General features: G+C 34.3%; 3 protein-coding genes across 9 annotated transcripts; 1 reads left to right on the top strand and 2 right to left on the bottom strand.

Annotated features, from left to right (window-relative positions):
• LOC112783647 (protein phosphatase 1 regulatory inhibitor subunit PPP1R7 homolog) lies at positions 1 to 4,405 on the bottom strand. Of its 4 annotated transcripts, none has more exons than XR_003193503.3 (7): positions 3,793 to 4,405; positions 3,423 to 3,653; positions 3,189 to 3,335; positions 2,914 to 3,056; positions 2,702 to 2,816; positions 413 to 560; positions 1 to 320 (listed from the first exon to the last, which is right to left on the bottom strand). XR_003193503.3 is itself a non-coding variant. In XM_025826680.3 (7 exons), exons 1-6 carry the CDS (start codon positions 4,084 to 4,086, stop codon positions 480 to 482), a joined length of 1,011 nt encoding a protein of 336 aa, XP_025682465.1. In that variant the 5' UTR covers positions 4,087 to 4,354; the 3' UTR covers positions 1 to 320; positions 447 to 479. The 4 variants fall into 4 exon arrangements, 3 of the variants coding, with proteins under 3 accessions (XP_025682465.1, XP_029152255.1, XP_072085470.1); XM_025826680.3 differs by having other exon boundaries at positions 447 to 560; positions 3,793 to 4,354; XM_029296422.2 differs by having other exon boundaries at positions 1 to 368; positions 447 to 560; positions 3,793 to 4,337.
• A 5,060-nt stretch (positions 4,406 to 9,465) lies between these two features.
• LOC112785280 (pentatricopeptide repeat-containing protein At1g77170, mitochondrial-like) lies at positions 9,466 to 11,309 on the top strand. The gene has a single exon (XM_025828737.3). It carries the CDS (start codon positions 9,623 to 9,625, stop codon positions 10,973 to 10,975), a length of 1,353 nt encoding a protein of 450 aa, XP_025684522.1. The 5' UTR covers positions 9,466 to 9,622; the 3' UTR covers positions 10,976 to 11,309.
• A 396-nt stretch (positions 11,310 to 11,705) lies between these two features.
• On the bottom strand, positions 11,706 to 17,782 carry LOC112785137 (coronatine-insensitive protein 1). Of its 4 annotated transcripts, none has more exons than XM_025828572.3 (4): positions 16,719 to 17,782; positions 15,247 to 15,718; positions 14,152 to 14,955; positions 11,706 to 11,893 (listed from the first exon to the last, which is right to left on the bottom strand). In XM_025828572.3, exons 1-4 carry the CDS (start codon positions 17,192 to 17,194, stop codon positions 11,768 to 11,770), a joined length of 1,878 nt encoding a protein of 625 aa, XP_025684357.1. In that variant the 5' UTR covers positions 17,195 to 17,782; the 3' UTR covers positions 11,706 to 11,767. The 4 variants fall into 4 exon arrangements, with proteins under 4 accessions (XP_025684357.1, XP_025684359.1, XP_025684361.1 ...); XM_025828574.3 differs by lacking the exon at positions 11,706 to 11,893 and adding an exon at positions 12,886 to 13,252; XM_025828576.3 differs by lacking the exon at positions 11,706 to 11,893 and adding an exon at positions 12,886 to 13,231.

Raw genomic sequence — 17,782 nt, 5'->3', positions numbered from 1 at the left:
TACAGAAAACAAATATTTACTTGCTATGGATAATTTTCAATGAATCTGAAGACGATCATTAAATTACATCCTCCTGTTTATAAGGTGAGGTAGCTCGACATAACATTAACACAGCAAAAGAAAACGTTACTCAAAAAATTGTCTGCTACATAAACATGATAAAACAAAAGTGTTCCGCAAAACAAGAAACATATAACAAGCATATTCATTTTACTAGTAAGTAGTAAACAATGGTAATCCCACATAAACTTGTCCTATGACTGTTACGCATATGCTCTTCAGGTGGACACAGCCAAATCATCAATCTTTCAAACCAGGATCTGCATGCATGACAGAAAGGCATCAAAGATATCAACAAAATCTGCAATCTAAAAGGCAGCTATTAACCATTCATAGAATATATAAAACTTACAAATGAATGTGAAGCGACAAAGTTTAAATGCTACCAATTTCTGAAAAAGCTTAAAGCCAAGAAACTTCTAAGAGAATATTTCAGAATCAATTTGTTGGATGTTGGGGAAGATCTCCCTCAGGATGGCAGTATAGTTGGGTGTCTTAGCCTGCATGACAACGGAAGGATTAGTTCTTACATAAATAGTGATATACTTCATTTAACTGCGAAGGGGAAAAAAGGATAAATAGTGATAATAAGGAAAGCATTACTCAGAATCTACAATTGAGCTGGGGATGTGTGTATGTGCGTGTGGAAAAAGTAAAGAGATGATACATTATATTGGGAAAGGAAAAACCATATTCACATAGAACCTATGAAACACGGACACTGACAAGTGATATGGATATGCCATAGACATACGAATATATGACAATGTTTAGACTATGCGACATGTAGGGCTAGAAATGATCCGAGCTGAGTCAAGTCAAACCAAGCCAAGCTCGGCTGATGAAAATTAAGCTTGGCTAACGACTCGACTCATTCATAATCAATCAATTATATATATTGTATATCTATCAATTATAATTTATGTGCTCTATCAAAATCATATATAAAAGATGAATAACAAATTTGTTAGCAAAACACTAATATATAAATATGTTGCTTTCTTTTATCATAAATAATTTAATTAGACCTGTTATCCATTCGACCTACAATAAAATAAATAAAGATATTACAATTTAGATATGACATACATTAAAAACAATACACCTTCATATATTTAACAAACATGAATGTTATAGTTGTACGTGTGAAATTATATATTATCATTATAAATTAAAAGTATAAAATACATAATATATGTATTAATATAAATAATTATAACAAGTAATATATAGTTATAACTTTATATGCATATATAATCGAGCCAGTGAGTTGAGCTTACCCAAGCTCAAATTCGGCTCATTTAATATGAGCTCAAATTCAAGCTCAAACTCGGCCCACAAGCTCAGCTTCTTGAGCTGTTAACGAGTCGAATTCGAGCTAGCTTGACTCACTTTCAGTTCTAGCGACATGATATGCTATAATACAATATATGTAATTAATATAAATTTAAGAGAAAAACATAATTCTTAAACGAGAGGAGCAATGATAAAACTACCTAGGGCCAGTTTGGGTAAACAACTTAATTAAGTGCTTGTTTGGGCGCCATTATTTTGATAAAAAAAGATCTTTTTTCAATGAAAAAATATCTTTTTTTATTTTTTGGTGTGTTTGGCAAATTTCTAGTAGTAAAAGTAAAAACACTAGAAAAATCAGAAAAACATCTTTTTTGAGAAGTTGTAATTTACATCTTTTTTTAAAAGATCTTTTTTCCGTAAAAAAAAGATGTTTTTCATGTAATAAATAAACAAAAAAGTACTTTTATATTGTTATACCCAAACATAATAATTGATAAATAAAAAGATCTTTTTGTATGAGATACCCAAAACTAAAATTACTTTTACTTTTCTATAAGATCATTTAAAAAAAAAATAACTCGAAAAAAGATCTTTTCTTAGAAACTCACCCAAACAAACCCTAAGTTCTTTTGGAAAAAGAACTTAAAACATAAGGACTTATATTAAAAACAGCTTATAAATAAGTTATTTTGTATTGAGACCTGCTACACATACAAGTCTTTTTGACATACAAGTTTATACAAGTTAACCCTAATTCAATAAAATTCACTTTTATAATGCAAGGAAGAAGAGGAAGAGTTTTGAATTATATAGAACTTATCAATACACATACATAAAAAATTCTTAAACAATACAATATAAATGACTTGTATGGACTTGTATGCGTAAATGACTTGTATGTAGAGAATAATCCTTTTGTATTTGAAAAGTTATCATAGAAGTATTTATTTTAAAGATATGTAATAAATAGGAGTGATAAAATAGCTTTTGAGAATGAGAGAAGTTAAATTTTTTGACTTCTTCAAAAGCTCTTAAACAACTTTTCGAGAAGTTAAAAGTATATCTAAAAAACTGTACCAAACACCATTAATGTGACTTTTAATAAGTCAAAAGCCCAAAAAAAGTAGCTTATGTCATGAAGCTTTCCAAATGGACCCTAAATCTCAGTTATTCACTTGAATTTATATTTATATACGAGTAAGTATAACTATATAAAAATTCTAAAAATATAAATTTTAAAACATAATTCGAAGTTGTTGAAAGTATAGATAAGACAACTGTGACAAAAAAAAAAGGCAGACCCAATTTCCACCAAAACTTGTAAGGCTGAAATACTAAAACATACACATGGGTTATTTTCTAGGTAGAGAGTGGTAAGCTTTTCTTTTGAACCAGCAACAGCCCCAGCAATCCCTTCAAGCGAATCTATTTGGTTGTCATTCAGCCACAAATCTTCTAATCTGTATAGTAGATTAAATGGAGCAATAAAATTAAGAACATAAGGCTAGCAACTACCAAGGATTATATTGTGTAAAAAATGAAGGTGTATATACATACTTTGTGAGGTTCTGAATGTCATCCACAGAGGTTAGCTTATTTGATGATACATCTAAAACCCGAAGGTTGACCAGAGAAGACAAGCCTTCCATTTTAGTGATACCATTATGGCTCAGGTATAGTTCTTCTAACGCTACGCAACCCTAAATCCAAAACACGATCCAAAGATATTAACTTCAAATTAAAACAATGAGGAAAAGAAAACGTGTCATAAACAAGTTTCAGTTTGAGTAATGACTCTTCGCTAAACTAAACAATTTTGCTTGATGCAATACCTCGAATCCTGCCATCGAAGTGAGGCGATTGCTTTGCAAACTAAGCTTCTTGATGGATTTGAGACCACACAGGTTTACAACTTTGATCCGATTCCGGCCAAGCCACAGCTCCTGCAAATTCGTCAAGTTCTGCAGATTCTCCATCACCTGAACCAAAAATCGAAATCAAAATCAATCAATCAATCACAGCACAGTTCAAGTACATTCCACGAACCAACTAAGTAACTAACTAACCCGCAACTTGTTGGAACCGAGTTCAAGAATCTGCAAGTCAAGGAAGTGATCAATCTCTTCAATCTTAGGAACTTCATTTTTCGAGACATAGAGCTCCTTGAGGGTGTTGGAGACAGCGGACAAGCCATGAAGAGAGTTGATTTCGTTGAAGGAAACATCGAAAACCAAAAGGCTCTTAAATATCTTCATATCAGGAATCTTCCTCAATTGATTATCCCGCAGCACAAGCTCCTACGTATTGCACCACACCCGATTATTCCAATTCCACGTAAATTTACACGCCAAACTCAATTAGGTTAAGTTGACGCCCAATTTTACCCTAAATGGAGAGAGAGAGAGAGAGAGAGAGAGAGAGAGAGAGAGAGAGTACCTGGAGATCGGAGAGAGCGTTCCAGGAAGAAAGGGGCAAAACGGCGTCGTCTGTGATGAGATTCTGACGAAAAGAGAGCTTCTTGAGATGAGAGAGGTTCCCAATGCGAGGGTCCAACGAAGACAAACGATTCGCGGTGAGGTCCAACTCGGTCAGGTTAGGGGGTAACTCGACCGAGTCGAGGTCGTGCATCTGGCAGCTCGTGAGATCCAGCACCGTCGCTGAAGGCTCCCCTTCCTCCCCATCCCTTCCGGCCGATGATGCTTCCACCTCCGACGATGTTTCCTCCGCCATTCTTTTCTCGGCCACGAATATTTTCAGCCCTCTTACTGCAGCTTACGATCAACTAAAACATTGTTTTTTTATTTATTTTTTTTGTCAAGAACATGGTTTTGTTTTTAATTGATGAACAGAAAAGAGGAAGTCAGCGTATTCGGCCGTTATGTCCAGCCCAATAATATTTTTTCCCAAGCCCTGAAACTGGCCTTTCGATAGTAAGCATACCTTTTACACAAACTGATTGGTAGAGCAATCAAAACAAACTGACTCGTCACTTGTAAAAATGGGCAGAGTATAAAATCACAACTCATTTAAAAGTTGATTAATTAAACTTAGTTTGTATAACTTGCGATTTAAACAAAAATAGATGAGCTTGTCTAATCCTTTTTTTTAGACATTTGCTACACATTCAAATTTTTTTCACAAGCAAGTCCAATTAAATTGATATAAATTTAATAAAAATCAGTTTTATTAGTGAAGTGTGAATACATATTCTAACTGACTAAATCCCAAAATGGTCCCTTAGATTGGGTTTCTGTACCAATTTTATTTCTAAATTTTCAATTACACTATTTTAGTCTTTAAGATTGAACTCCGGGCACCATAAAAGTCCCCAGGCCTATTTCCAACCTAAGTAAGCAAATCGGAGTGCTAATTTGGCAAGTAGCTACCACGGTGGATGTGGAAACGGCTATATGAAGTGGACATTTGGTGAATTTGCTCCAATATAGTCCCTACTCCCATTTATAAACCCTAAACTCAATGTGAACCCTATCTTCTTCATCTTCTTCTTCCACTTCTGTCTTCTTTCTTCTTCTTCTTCTTGTGACAAATGATGGGTGGTGCTAGTTACGCAGTAGGGAGTTCGAGCCGCTCCTCTTCAACCAGGAACTGGACAATAACATCAAGTGCAAAGTCTTTTTCCCAAATCAACATGGTTTGTAGGATGACCATGCATTTTGAATTTCTCATAACCATTATCACCAGCCCAAATTGGATGTCAGTTTTTAGACTCCTTCCTAACCTTCTCAAGCCTACTTTTGATAACTGGTGGTAGTATTCCCACATGATTTTCCAACTTCACCTTATTCTTAGGGTTTGTGCGCATTACAAACATTCTGATTTTCTCGAGCAGTGTGATGATTGTCTTTCCTCGTGCTTCCTTTATCTTTGAGTTAAATACTTCACATGCGTTATTGCAAATAAAGTCCAATTTCAGCTTGTGACTGAACTTTAACCTTGTCCATGAATCCCTTGACCATTTTTCTAGATATGTCCAGACATCCTCATTAAGCCTCTTAATCTTATCCATTAACTCCTTGAACTCCTGGTACGTAGTGGCCCGTGCACAATCCCACAACAATCTCCTTAGCTCCAAGTCTTTCCATTGTTTGTTGAAATTACACCACAAATGCCACACACAAAAACGGTGATGCACATTAGGCATTACCTCCCTCACGGCTGGAATCAGACCCTGCAACAGAAATTGAGATAACATAGCCATGTTGAGTGAGAACACATAATGATTCACCATAACAGTCCCTAACTTTTACCTCGTGCACCATAATAGACCCTGACTTTTAAAAAAATGCACCATAACAGTTCCTAACTTTCACACTGATTCACCATAATAGAACTTAACATTTATATCGTGCAAACAACATGGTCCCATTCCAATTTTACAGAATCAGTTCATACTCAACCCAAATAAAATTCACCAAATTGATTTCAAGAACAACTCATAAACGGTTGCTTATGCTATTATGCAGACTTCCTGATTTCAAGAATCAATAATCAATATATCATCATCATTAACCAATGTTAGTCACACACATACAAAATCAAATAAATAATCATTATTTCAATAATCATTAAGCTTTTTGGTGAACAAGCCACCAACATTCCTTCATCTTGTCATACCCAAGCTCTTTATGGTAATTCCTAATATAGAAAATATCTAATGTATCTTCATCAATATCAGCCAAATAACTTTTTTTATTAGGAGAATAAACCATCCTTCCTTCTTTATTTTTTACAAAGCTACCCCCATGATGGAACATAATGTCAATTAGATTTTTCATCTGCATCAGAAATAAAAATTGTACACATTAACTCAATGACCATGGTCATAACCCAAAAATCAACAGATTGCATTTCATGGATGGTAAAAAAAAAAAAACTTTCCCTTGTTTCATTAGGTAAAAACAGAGCATGTTTAAAACCCATATCCTAACAGAACAATATATGAAACCTTAAACCTTTATCAACGATGAAAACACCCCACCACAAACAAACAGAAAGCCAACTAAACCCTTGAAAGTCAAACTATGATTATCGAAAAAGAAAAAATAAGGGCACTATGTACTCACCTCAATAACAACAACAATGGTGTTTCCTCAATAACGGCACTGTGAACTCCACGACGACACTAGCAGTCCCGCAAAACTGTTGAACTCGCAAACCCTAAACCACTACACTAAGCCTTCACCATTGTCAGAGGAAGAGGGAGTCTAAGTGTTTTGGTGTTGGAGAAAGGAAGGAGAAGATTGTGAGTGATCAAAACCCATATGGCTCTAACGTTTTGTTTTCTTCATTCATGTAAAACGGTGACGTTTTACTCTCCTTAGGCGCCAAAACCCTAAACGACACCGTATGGAACATCCACCGTGGCAGTCACTTGCCAGATCAGCATTCCGATTTGCTGACTCAGGCCGGAAATAGGTTTCGGGACTTTTATGGTGCCCGGAGTTCAATCTCGATGACCAAAATGGTACAATTGGAAACTCAGGGGTGAAATTGGTGCAGGGGCCCAATCTGAGGGACCATTTTGGGGATTTAGTCCACTCCAACTACATAAAATTTTTCGCGTTTCTCTCCTCCTCCTCTTTCTTCTACTACTTCTTCATGTTTCTTCTCTTTTTTCTTTGAATTCCTCTTTCTTTTTTGCGTTTTTTTTTTTTGAAAAGAAAGCTCAACACAAACAGTGGAGCGGAAAGAAGCTAACAAACAAGTAGCCTGTAAAAACATAGAAACAGAAACTTGTCCCTAGTGTTATCTCCAGCATTGCCATCAACAATAAAAGGGGTCCAAACTACACCATTCTCTATAACATACTACCGATTTATGGAACATCTCATCTGCACCTCCTTTCGCATTTCTTTTTCTTGGTTTTATTCTTCTCAAGAGAGTAAATCAAGAAAAAATTTGAGAAAATAAAATAAGAAAGAGAAGATGAAGAAAAAAAGATAAAAAAGAAGAAGAAAATGAAGCGAAAAATGAGGAGGAGAAATTCAAGTAAAACGAAACTAAATGAACCTAAATTAAAATAAGAAATGAACCGAAATTTCTTAAAGAATAAAAAATTTGGTCAATACTTAACCGCAACATCAAGTGAACCTCAGTTAATTCATAAATGAACCGAAATTAGTTTAGATTTGAACAAAAACTAACTAAACAACCACACATGAACAAGTTCAGCAAATTCAAGCGAAATGAAAACCAAATGAACTTAAATTAAACTAAAAAATGCACCGAAATTCTTTAAGGAATAAAAATTTGGTCAATACTTAACAGAAGCAGCAAATAAATCTCAATTAATTTACAAATGAACTGAAATTAGTTTAGATTTGAACAAAAATTAACTAAACAACTACACATAAACAAATTTAGCAAATTCAAGCGAAACAAAACCAAATGAACTTAAAGTAAACTAAGAAATGAATCAAAAATTTTGAAAGAATAAAAAATTTGGTCAATACTTAACAGCAGCATCAAGTAAACCTTAGTTAATTTATAAATGAACCGAAATTAGTTCAGATTCGAACAAAAACTAACTAAACAAATACATATGAACAAGCTCAGTAAATTCAAGCGAAACGAAACCAAATGAACCTAAATTAAACTAAGAAATGAACTTAAATTTCTTAAGGAATAAAAAATTTGGTCAATAGTTAACAGTAGTATCAAGTGAACTTCAATTAATTCACAAATGAACAAAAATTAGTTCTGTTCTTGTATGGATACCTGGAGGGACAGCTCGGTCTCTGGAAATTGACGCCGAGTTGTTATCTTCGGTGCCGACCTTTGAGATTTGTGGTAATCCGAGCTTTACTCCAAGAGGATGTCCAATCGCGTAGAGCTTTGAGCAAGAAACAGGGGGGGGGAGTGTACATGCAAAGGCACTCCGAAGCTTAAGTCAGTATTGAGAATTCAATGTATCCTTTGAAGATAAAATATCATACCTTTATAGATGAGATAAAATAGTCGGTTACGTTTCTATTGATCATCTGAATTGAAGAGCAATTAATAGGTTTTAATAAGTGATAATGTCTGGTCGGACATTTTTATTCCAGGATGTAGTCCGTTGAGTCTGATTGTAACGTATAACGCCGAGTTATAACGTAAAGTGCCGAGTTATAGTGCATAATGCCGAGTTATTGTATATAATGCCGAATTATGACATCGGATTTGTAACGGCCGTATCAAGTTCAAATTTGAACAAAATAGTAAAAAAACTCAATCATCAATAAAAATATATTGGATTTATTTTTAGATTCAAATGAACCTTAAATAAACTGAGAAATAAACTGAAATTATTTAATAATGGCACTAAAAAAAATCGGAACCAATAAAGATCTTAGCAAAAAATATTGATGTTGTTGGTAATAACAATAACGAAAGAGAACGATAACGAAAAAGAAAAAGAAGAAGAAGAACTGACGTGCGTGAATTTAAAAGAAGAAGAAAAAGACGACGTAGTATCAAGAAAAAGAAGAAAAAGAAGAAGTGACAGCAATAAAATATACATGTGTAAATTTAAAATAATATGTTGAACTTGATTAGGATTATGACTTGAATGTAAGATTTTATTCTTTTTATATATATATATATAAATTCTCTCTTGATATATAAAATTATCTTCTGTTAATTATTTTTTTGATTCTAAATAATTATTCTAAAATTATATAAATATATGATATTTTTATTTATATGAGTATCAAATAAAAAGAGAATTTTTCACTAAAATAAAATAAAAAATAATTATTTTTTAAAATTTTATTTTTTAATTTTAATCTTTTAAATACGATTTTTTTTAGTTAGGGCGAGTTTATCACACTCCCAGCAAACTCTATATTTTTTATAATATTCGCTTAATCCCGACGAACTTGTTTTAAATAAAAAAAAATCGTATTAAAAAATTAAAGTTGAAAAATGAAATTTTGAAAAATAATTATTTATTTTATTTTATTTTAGTAAAAAATCCAATAAAAAGATTGTTAAAACCTTAAAATTATATAGTAATTTATTTTAAAACAAAATAAAAAAGTTTTAAAATATGGACCTAACTTATTTTTCTTATTTTGTGGTTGCGACAAGGCCGCTGTAACTAGACCGCCATTCATTTGACCCTTCTACTACTGGAAGCAGCTTTGGAACTGTGTAAGAATCCTGCGGTTTGTGCACCTTTGTGCACCACAGTTTAAAGAGGAAAAACAAAACTATACAAAACTACATATCTTATGATTTGGATTCAAACTTGGCTAATGCGGTAATGCCAAGGTTGTTCCATCTCAAAGGTTCCATTTTTGCTGTCATTTCTCGTTGTTTTTCTGCAACAACAAAAAACGAAAACAATGTTGTAGCATTGGTAGCTACCCAGCTATCTAATTGTAGTGGGATACGTCAACTGAACCAACTATATGCCCATGTATTAACAACCCACTTTCTCGAATCAAATCCTGCACCTTTTAATTGGAACAATATCATCAGGGCCTATGTTAGATTAGATGCTCCACGCAAGGCACTTCACATCCATGTTGCAATGCTTCGAGAAGGGGTTTTGCCCGATCATTATACCATGCCCATTGTTCTTAAGGCTGTGTGTCAGTGTTTCGCTGTTGAGCTTGGAAAGCAGCTGCATTCTGTTGCCGTGAAGCTTGGTTTGCAATCCAATGAGTATTGTGAAACAGGGTTCTTGGGTTTGTATTGTAAAGCTGGTGAATTTGGAAGTGCACGTAAGGTGTTTGATGAAAATCCTCAACCGAAGCTTGGTTCTTGGAATGCCATAATAGGTGGCCTTTCGCAGGCTGGGCTTGCCCAGGATGCAATAGACATGTTTATCAATATGAGGAGACATGGGTTTGTGCCGGACGGTGTCACCATGGTTAGCTTGACATCAGCTTGTGGGAGCATTGGTGACTTGAATTTGGCAATCCAGCTGCACAAATGTGTTTTCCAGGCTAAGAATTTGGAGAAGACGGATATTTTGTTGTTGAATTCGCTGATTGACATGTATGGAAAGTGTGGCCGGATGGACTTGGCATATAGAGTTTTTGCATCAATGGAGGATCGAAATGTTTCGTCATGGACATCCATGATTGTAGGATATGGGATGCATGGACATGTTAAGGAAGCACTAGATTGCTTCTGGTGTATGATAAAGGCAGGAGTAAATCCCAATTATGTGACTTTTATTGGACTACTCAGTGCTTGCGTGCATGGTGGGACAGTTCAAGAGGGAAGATACTATTTTGATATGATGAAGAATGTTTATGGAATAACACCCCAAATGCAACACTATGGATGCATGGTAGACCTGTTGGGTCGAGCAGGATTGCTTGATGAGGCTAGAAAAATGGTGGAGGAGATGCCTATGAAGCCAAATTCTATAGTATGGGGGTGTTTGATGGGTGCATGTGAAAAACATGGGAATGTGGATATGGCAGAATGGGTAACTAAGCATTTGCAAGAATTGGAACCTTGGAATGATGGTGCTTATGTGGTATTGTGCAATATCTATGCAAATCACGGATTGTGGAAGGAGGTGGAGAGAATAAGATCTTTCATGAAAGAAGGAAAGGTTGCTAAGGTTCCTGGTTATAGCCTCACAACAAATTCAAATTGAGGAGTCAACAATAAATTAATTTGGCATTGGGAATTTTTCAGTCACTTCAACTTTTGTTTTGTATGGTTCATGACTTGAAATTTTGCCCTTTCTTCTTATGATTATTTTTTTTTTTTAATTTCTGGCAATATGCTCGAAACCAAAGATAGTACCATAGCATTGACAAGTATTTGTTGTGTTAGGAGCTTAAGGCCAGGCGAAGAATGAATTTAGGATGGATAGCTTATTTAGGAAGGAGGGAAACTTTGTTATGTAATTTGTCTGTCGTTCATTACAGAATTGATAAGCTTTTTATTTTAAGAAGTCAGAAATTAAATTTTGGATTTGTAACTGAGGATTGAGAAAGATAGTGATTTGCCCAATCTGTAATGTGTGAAGAAAAAATACATTCACTTTATTATGGATAAAAAGAAAGGGAAAAGAGACTTTATTATGCAAGAAGCCAAGCTACCCAATAGCAGTGCTCACGAAGAATAAGAAATATCAAAGGTTGCTGATGATAAATTGAGAACCAACTGATGTTTGGATTTTAGGGTAAAAAATGGTCACTAGTCCGATTATCAATTTATCATCGATATGTAAGTGTAAAGATGAGAGTTTTGATGAAGAGTAAAGATTACTTTTTTTTTTTAAGTAAAAAAATACACATTCTTCTTTAAATTTAATAAATATCTTCATTCTTCACTTGATTCTATTCCACCAAAGAAAATTATGAAATACCCCACAAACGAAAAATGCAGAAATTATTTTTAATATGGTGATAAAGATGGTATTTTAGTTGAATGCTGATATTTAAAGTGTATTACAATACTGTAGAAATGCAAAAAAAATGTCCAACACCGTGTTGCCAGAATGATAACACGTGTCCAACACGCATCCTGTATATTGCAACACGCATCTTGTATGTTGACTCTCTACCTACAAAATCCACCCACATGTAATTACATCAAATAATTCTATTTTCAACAAAAACACCAATATTTTTTTCATATAAAAAAATTAACATCTATAAAAAAATACATTTCAAAAATTAAAAGCTCATGAGATTTGATTTCATCATTTTTTCTTGTGTGTTTTATAAGTCAAAAGTATTCAAAGAATTTAAACTCACTATCGTAGCCCTTTGTTGAGTACTTTAATTTCTATTTTATTTGTTTGTTTCCTTAGTATTCTATTATAATAAGATTTACGTTTAAGTTTAATGTGTTGAGTTTTTTTTTTTCAAAAGAAAACTTCTCATAGTTTAAATTAAAAAATTAGCTATTTTAATTAGAATATATTCTCTGACCCAAAAATAAAAAAGTAAAATATGATTTGAACTATGATTTGAATTTATTATAGACGTGATGTAAAAATAAGTGTCCTATGAGTGGTCTCTTTTCATTAGAAAATATTAACGTATTCAAAATTTCAATGATTTGAACTATGATTTGAATTTATTATAGACGTGATGTAAAAACTTCGTCGTTATATAATTGTTTCAATTGCCAAATTTCCGTAGAATTCTAGCTTTTTGTCTCATTTTTATTGGCCGGAATATTCTGTGTATCCAATCAAAATCCAAGATAGTCAACCAAATCATACATTGGTAACATACTAACATCTTGTATCCTATTTACTTCGGTACGACGATAAATTTATACGTACAGTACAATAAAAATATAGACAAATTAAAATACGACATATAAATTATGTTTTTCACGTCAATAATTAATTTTTTTTAAATACATATCATATCAATGATTTTATTAAATCACCCTTATACTTTAATAAAAATAAAAAGAAATTTTATTTAATTTTTATAAAAAAACTTAAATATTCTTTTTTTGTATTGGACAAAAACAACCCTAATTCTTTAATTTAATCAAAATTCAATTAACTTTAGTTTTATAATTTTAAATCTGAATCAATTTAAAAATCAAAACTAAAATACATTTCATTATTTATATACACTCAAAAATTACTTTGTTGATCATGAACCCTAATTTAATCTCTCCTACCCCTTAGTACCAAAAAGAAAAATATATCTAAAAAATTTTTGGTTTGTGTTGCACATCGCTCGTTTCGTTCATTCATTAATATTAATGTTTGTTATTCAGCGCGTCGCCTGCTTGTTGAGAAAAGTTTCCAGGAGCTTTAGCGCTGCATGTCAGCCCAAGCAAAACATTCAAGAACTGCATGCCAAATACACTTATTACTACTTTGACTTGTTTTTCTTTCTGCATTGATTTCATCATATCACTTTGTTTCCCTGTCCTATGCCATCAGCAAAGCAATCTTTTCAAGGTTAGTGAAGAAAAGTATCAATCCAGAATTAGAGCACTTGAGGCAAAAAAACACTTGAATTAAAATGCTCACTATTAGAAGTAGAGGCTATGGAAGCTAAAGCAGAAATAGTGCAGAAAACTAAAGCAATTTTTTAGATATATATTTTTTTTTGGTATTAAGGGGTAAGAGAGATTAGATTAGGGTTCATGATCAACAAAGTAATTTTTGAATATATGAATAATGAAATGTATTTTGGTTTTGATTTTTAAATTGATTCAGATTTAAAATTATAAAACTAAAGTTAATTGAATTTTGATTAAATTAAAGAATTAGGGTTGTTTTTGTCCAATACAAAAAAAAAAATATTTAAGTCTTTTTATAAAAATTAAATAAAATTTATTTTTATTTTTATTAAAGTATAAGGGTGATTTAGTAAAATTATTGATATAATGTTTTTAAAAAAAGAAAAATTAATTATTGACGTGTAAAAATAATTCACATGTCGTGTTTTAATTTGTTCATGTGTTTTAATTTGTCCATATTTTTATTGTACTGATACGTATAAATTTATCGTCGAAGCAAACACCTTAGATTAAAGGTCTGATTAAGAGTTCAAATAGAAAAATTAGGTCTGATTAAGAGTTCAAATAGAAAAATTAACTCTCGCATCATCTTATTCACAAAATTGAGCATCATCAGCTAAGAGAGAACCGAATTACTGAGTTGGTAGAACAGTAGAACGGTAGAAGAGTTTCAAAATTACAAGTAAGAAGACAACCTTACTGTAAGACTATTGTCTAGGAACTGCAGTGAAAAAATGAAAACCCCTGATACTACAAATAGAGCAAGTTGTTACAAGCCAAACTTGGAAAGGGGAAAGATGAGTGAGAAAAGGTTTATGCACATACCGTGGATTCCAAAGGTACAACGCTATCCGGAAAATCATCTCTTTGCCCCGCAAGAGAGTAATATGCAAGAATGTGAGCCGGATGCTCAATGATTACTGGCATTTCCGGATTATTATTTACCGCCACGTGTCTAGAAGGAATCAACTCGATATTCCAAAAGGGGCGAGCCATAGCCAAAAGATCGCGTCCAGAAGGAGAGGCACCATAGCCTTGCACCCACAAGTACCTAAGAGAAGCCAGGCGCATTGCAGCAATGGCTAGTGCACGCTCACTAAAAAAGGAACAGCCTCTCATTTCGAGTTTCTGGAGATTCGGACAGCCCTTAGAGAATTCCAAAAGCCCTGCATCGGACTGTCCAACATAGCCAAGTAGCATCCATCTTACATTTTGGCTGTATTGCCCAATGTAGCCAAGACCCTGGTCAGTCAAGCCCCCGGGTCGGAGATAAAGAGCAAATCTTCTAAGCTTGTCACAACCCATAAGTAAAGTCCTTACTCCATTGTCAAGTGGCAAATCGGTTATTTCTGCTTCATGATCAAGCAGGACAAGGCGAAAATCACAAAGGTTTCTCAAGTGAGTTCCAATCTGTTCCAAACATGCATTTGTGATGTCAGATACATAAACAGCCAAATATTCGAGTTTTGGACATCCCTGTGCCAAAGCAGTTAATCCTCTATGGGAAACAACACCATCTTCATCTTCCATTCCTTGATCATCATCACCTCTATCAATCCTAAGCCTTTTTAACTTTGTACAACAGCGAGCAAGAACCTCCAATCCTCTATCTCCAATTACATTTCTTGACTGTTCATAAGCAAAGATATCAATTTTAAAGACCAAAGGAAATATTTTAAATGAATCTCTATTTGTTCAAAATAATGTATTGTCTTAAGCTCTAAACCGTATAAATTGATTTATCTTACAGTTTTCAAGTTTCCTTTGGTAGATGTGGCAATTTCAAATCAATATATGCAAACATAGTAATGATTGCTCGAGGAGCATACATATGTAATTATGCACGATACACATGTAAACATTCGAGAAGTAGACAGGTAAATTATGAGCTTTTCAAAGAACAAGCATTCTGGAATTTACCTCGAGGACTTCCAAATTGGGGCACTTTTCAATTAACTTGCAATGATCCTCTGTATCCAGCATTGCATACATGAGGTCCAACTTTTTTAGTATGGATGCATAAACAAACACCATTGGCAACTCATTGCTTTCAATATTTGTCAAACCCAATCGGCATAACCTGGCTGGTAATGTTACAGCATTGTACCTATCTGGTTCCTCAGTATAGGCACCTCCACAAAATTCTTCTAGAGAAGTAGCATAGCGAAAGAAGTTCACAAGATCCAAGATTTCGGAATCAGTAACTTTCACGGAGACTAAGTTGGGGCAATTTTTGGCTATAAGTTCAAGGTCCTGAATTCCTACAGCCGCAATTTCCGTCAAGTAAAAATTGAGTGACTCAAGAACCGTATTATTTGAAGCAAGCTCATGCAACCATTCACCATCTTTCTCAACAATTGTGCTTTCCTCCAAAAACAAGACTCTTAAATTCCTGCCAAATGCAAAATTTAAATTTAGAGATGCACTCAAATTCTGCAGGCATACATTTCAAATGATATCAGCCGAAAATTCTTTCAAAAATTGGTCAATAGATGTTTAGTTGATGGATATATGAAATTCATCCTACTTATTATCCCATCAATTATCAATCAATCAATTAAACTTTAAAAATGTTTTTGAAGGATTGAAGCTCTACCAGCATGAACAAGCTATTTCAGTTTAACGCTCCAATCACTAAATATTATGGAAGATTATCATACAAGTTACAAAAGAATTCACTTGACACCAGGACTAAAATGAAATTAGAGTTGCCATGTCTGCCACACAATGAATACACCTATAAACCATAATAGATAATGTAGAAAGCTGCATTAGATAGTTGAGGCACAACACTGGGTGCTGCTACTTTCATCATAGAAAATTCATGAAAAATCAGACAAGACTTGCGATCCCCAAAACACTTCCATCAATCGCACAGGTAGCGGCTATCAGTTACTTATTAGAATCATTAACCACTCCCCACCAGAATCCTCCAACTAAACAACCAAACAAAGTTACCCTAAACACACACTCACGTAGGAACAACATGAACATGCCAATTTGCCAATTAGTAATGATCTCAAGTCAACTCACTACTTTAAACATATTCATTCATCTAACAACCTTATAATTCACAACCAAAACTAACCAAGTTATATTATGCAAATAAGCAACATCAATATTGATTTTTTTTTTAATTAAAAATCATGATAATGATAAGCCTAGATTAATTAATATGATATATTATTGAATATTCATTACACATATCAAATCATCATCCTCAGAAATAAGTTATGTAAAACACTTTCTTTCTTTTCTTTTCTCTTCTTCTTCTTCTTCTTCTTCTTCTATTTTTTTCATTTTTTATTTTTTATTTTTTTACTTTTTTTGCGCTTAAACCTTGAAAATTATCATGCTACAGTAATATGCGAAACTGAAACGTGGAAGCATACCTGCAAAACCTGCCAACAAAGAAAAGGCCATCTGTGGAGAAACCAGAACACTTATCAAGCTTCAGAGCTTGAAGCACGTGACCACGTGACTTAGCAAGAACCTCAAGATCGGAGTCCTTAACAATCATGCGCCGGAAATGGAGGCTCCTGAGGCATCCAAAGTGCTGCGAGATCTCCGTCACCCAAGGCGTCACGTGACCGCCCCAATCCTCCGGTATGAGGTTGAACATCGCCGCCCTAGGCTTCCCCTTCAGCTTCAGAGACTCCAGGTGAGGGAACCGCCGCCTGAGGCGGTCCGGCGTGGTTGTGTAGCATAGCGCGATGGTGACGTGCTTACGTGTCATGGAATCGAGCTCGTACCACCGCCGACACACCTGAGACACGGCGTCGCGGTCTTTCGGGTCATCGATGTACGGAATCACGCAGTCCATCACCACGTCCACCTGGCGCGTCCTCCTCACGCTCCTGTCCTCCATCGAGATCGGTTCAGAGTCTCCAAAAATTGGAGAACTTTTTTATTATTTATTTTTCTTAAAAAAAAGAGAAGTCAGAAAGAAAAGACTATGGTGTCAGGGTGAGTGTGTTAGAAGAGGGTTGAAGTGTGAGGAGTGAGAATTGGATGTGTTTGGACATGGCGGGGACGGTTGATATTTCTGTGGTGAAAGGAATCGGACGGTGACGATTGATTTGAGTGTTTTGGATCGGAAGGGAAGCTAAAGAAAATGGTTACTAATTTAGAGGGTGAAGAGGGGGAAACGGAGAAAGGGTAGTGTTTTCTGGGTTAAGTGAATGTAAAGAGGGAAGGGGAAAGAGAAAGAGAAGAAATTTTGTTGTTGATGATGATGATGGTGATTTGATGAGTGTGTTTGTGCTTTGTGTTGGGAGAGAGTGGAAAATGGTGGGGTCAGTATGTGGTGGTGCTGATGGAGTGATGGTGGTGGTGGGGGACTCTAGCCAGGACGAAAGACAATCTGAAACGGCAAAAATTGTTCCCAAATTTATCCACTTATCTATTTATTTTCTGAATTTAACAAACTTTTTTTTTTGGTGACTTGAATTTAACT

The sequence above is a fragment of the Arachis hypogaea genome, chromosome 20, assembly GCF_003086295.3.
Source record: "Arachis hypogaea cultivar Tifrunner chromosome 20, arahy.Tifrunner.gnm2.J5K5, whole genome shotgun sequence".
In the NCBI taxonomy this organism is placed as follows: Eukaryota; Viridiplantae; Streptophyta; class Magnoliopsida; order Fabales; family Fabaceae; genus Arachis; species Arachis hypogaea.
The sequence above is the reverse complement of the archived record's forward strand: the minus strand, read 5'-3'. Positions and strand labels throughout refer to the sequence as shown.

Excerpts from the sequence above, each read along its gene's own strand:
- LOC112783647 (XM_025826680.3), bottom strand. The coding sequence starts at position 4,086 with ATGGCGGAGGAAACATCGTCGGAGGTGGAAGCATCATCGGCCGGAAGG. Across the intron at positions 3,654-3,792 it reads ACGCTCTCTCCGATCTCCAG|GAGCTTGTGCTGCGGGATAA; the intron begins GTACTCTCTCTC and ends TGCAATACGTAG. Across the intron at positions 561-2,701 it reads ACCTAGAAAATAACCCATGT|GCTAAGACACCCAACTATAC; the intron begins GTATGTTTTAGT and ends GTTGTCATGCAG.
- LOC112785280 (XM_025828737.3), top strand. The coding sequence starts at position 9,623 with ATGCCAAGGTTGTTCCATCTCAAAGGTTCCATTTTTGCTGTCATTTCT.
- LOC112785137 (XM_025828572.3), bottom strand. The coding sequence starts at position 17,194 with ATGGAGGACAGGAGCGTGAGGAGGACGCGCCAGGTGGACGTGGTGATG. Across the intron at positions 15,719-16,718 it reads TTTGTTGGCAGGTTTTGCAG|GAATTTAAGAGTCTTGTTTT; the intron begins GTATGCTTCCAC and ends TGCATTTGGCAG. Across the intron at positions 11,894-14,151 it reads TTGTACCTTTGGAATCCACG|GTAGAGAGTCAACATACAAG; the intron begins GTATGTGCATAA and ends TGGATTTTGTAG.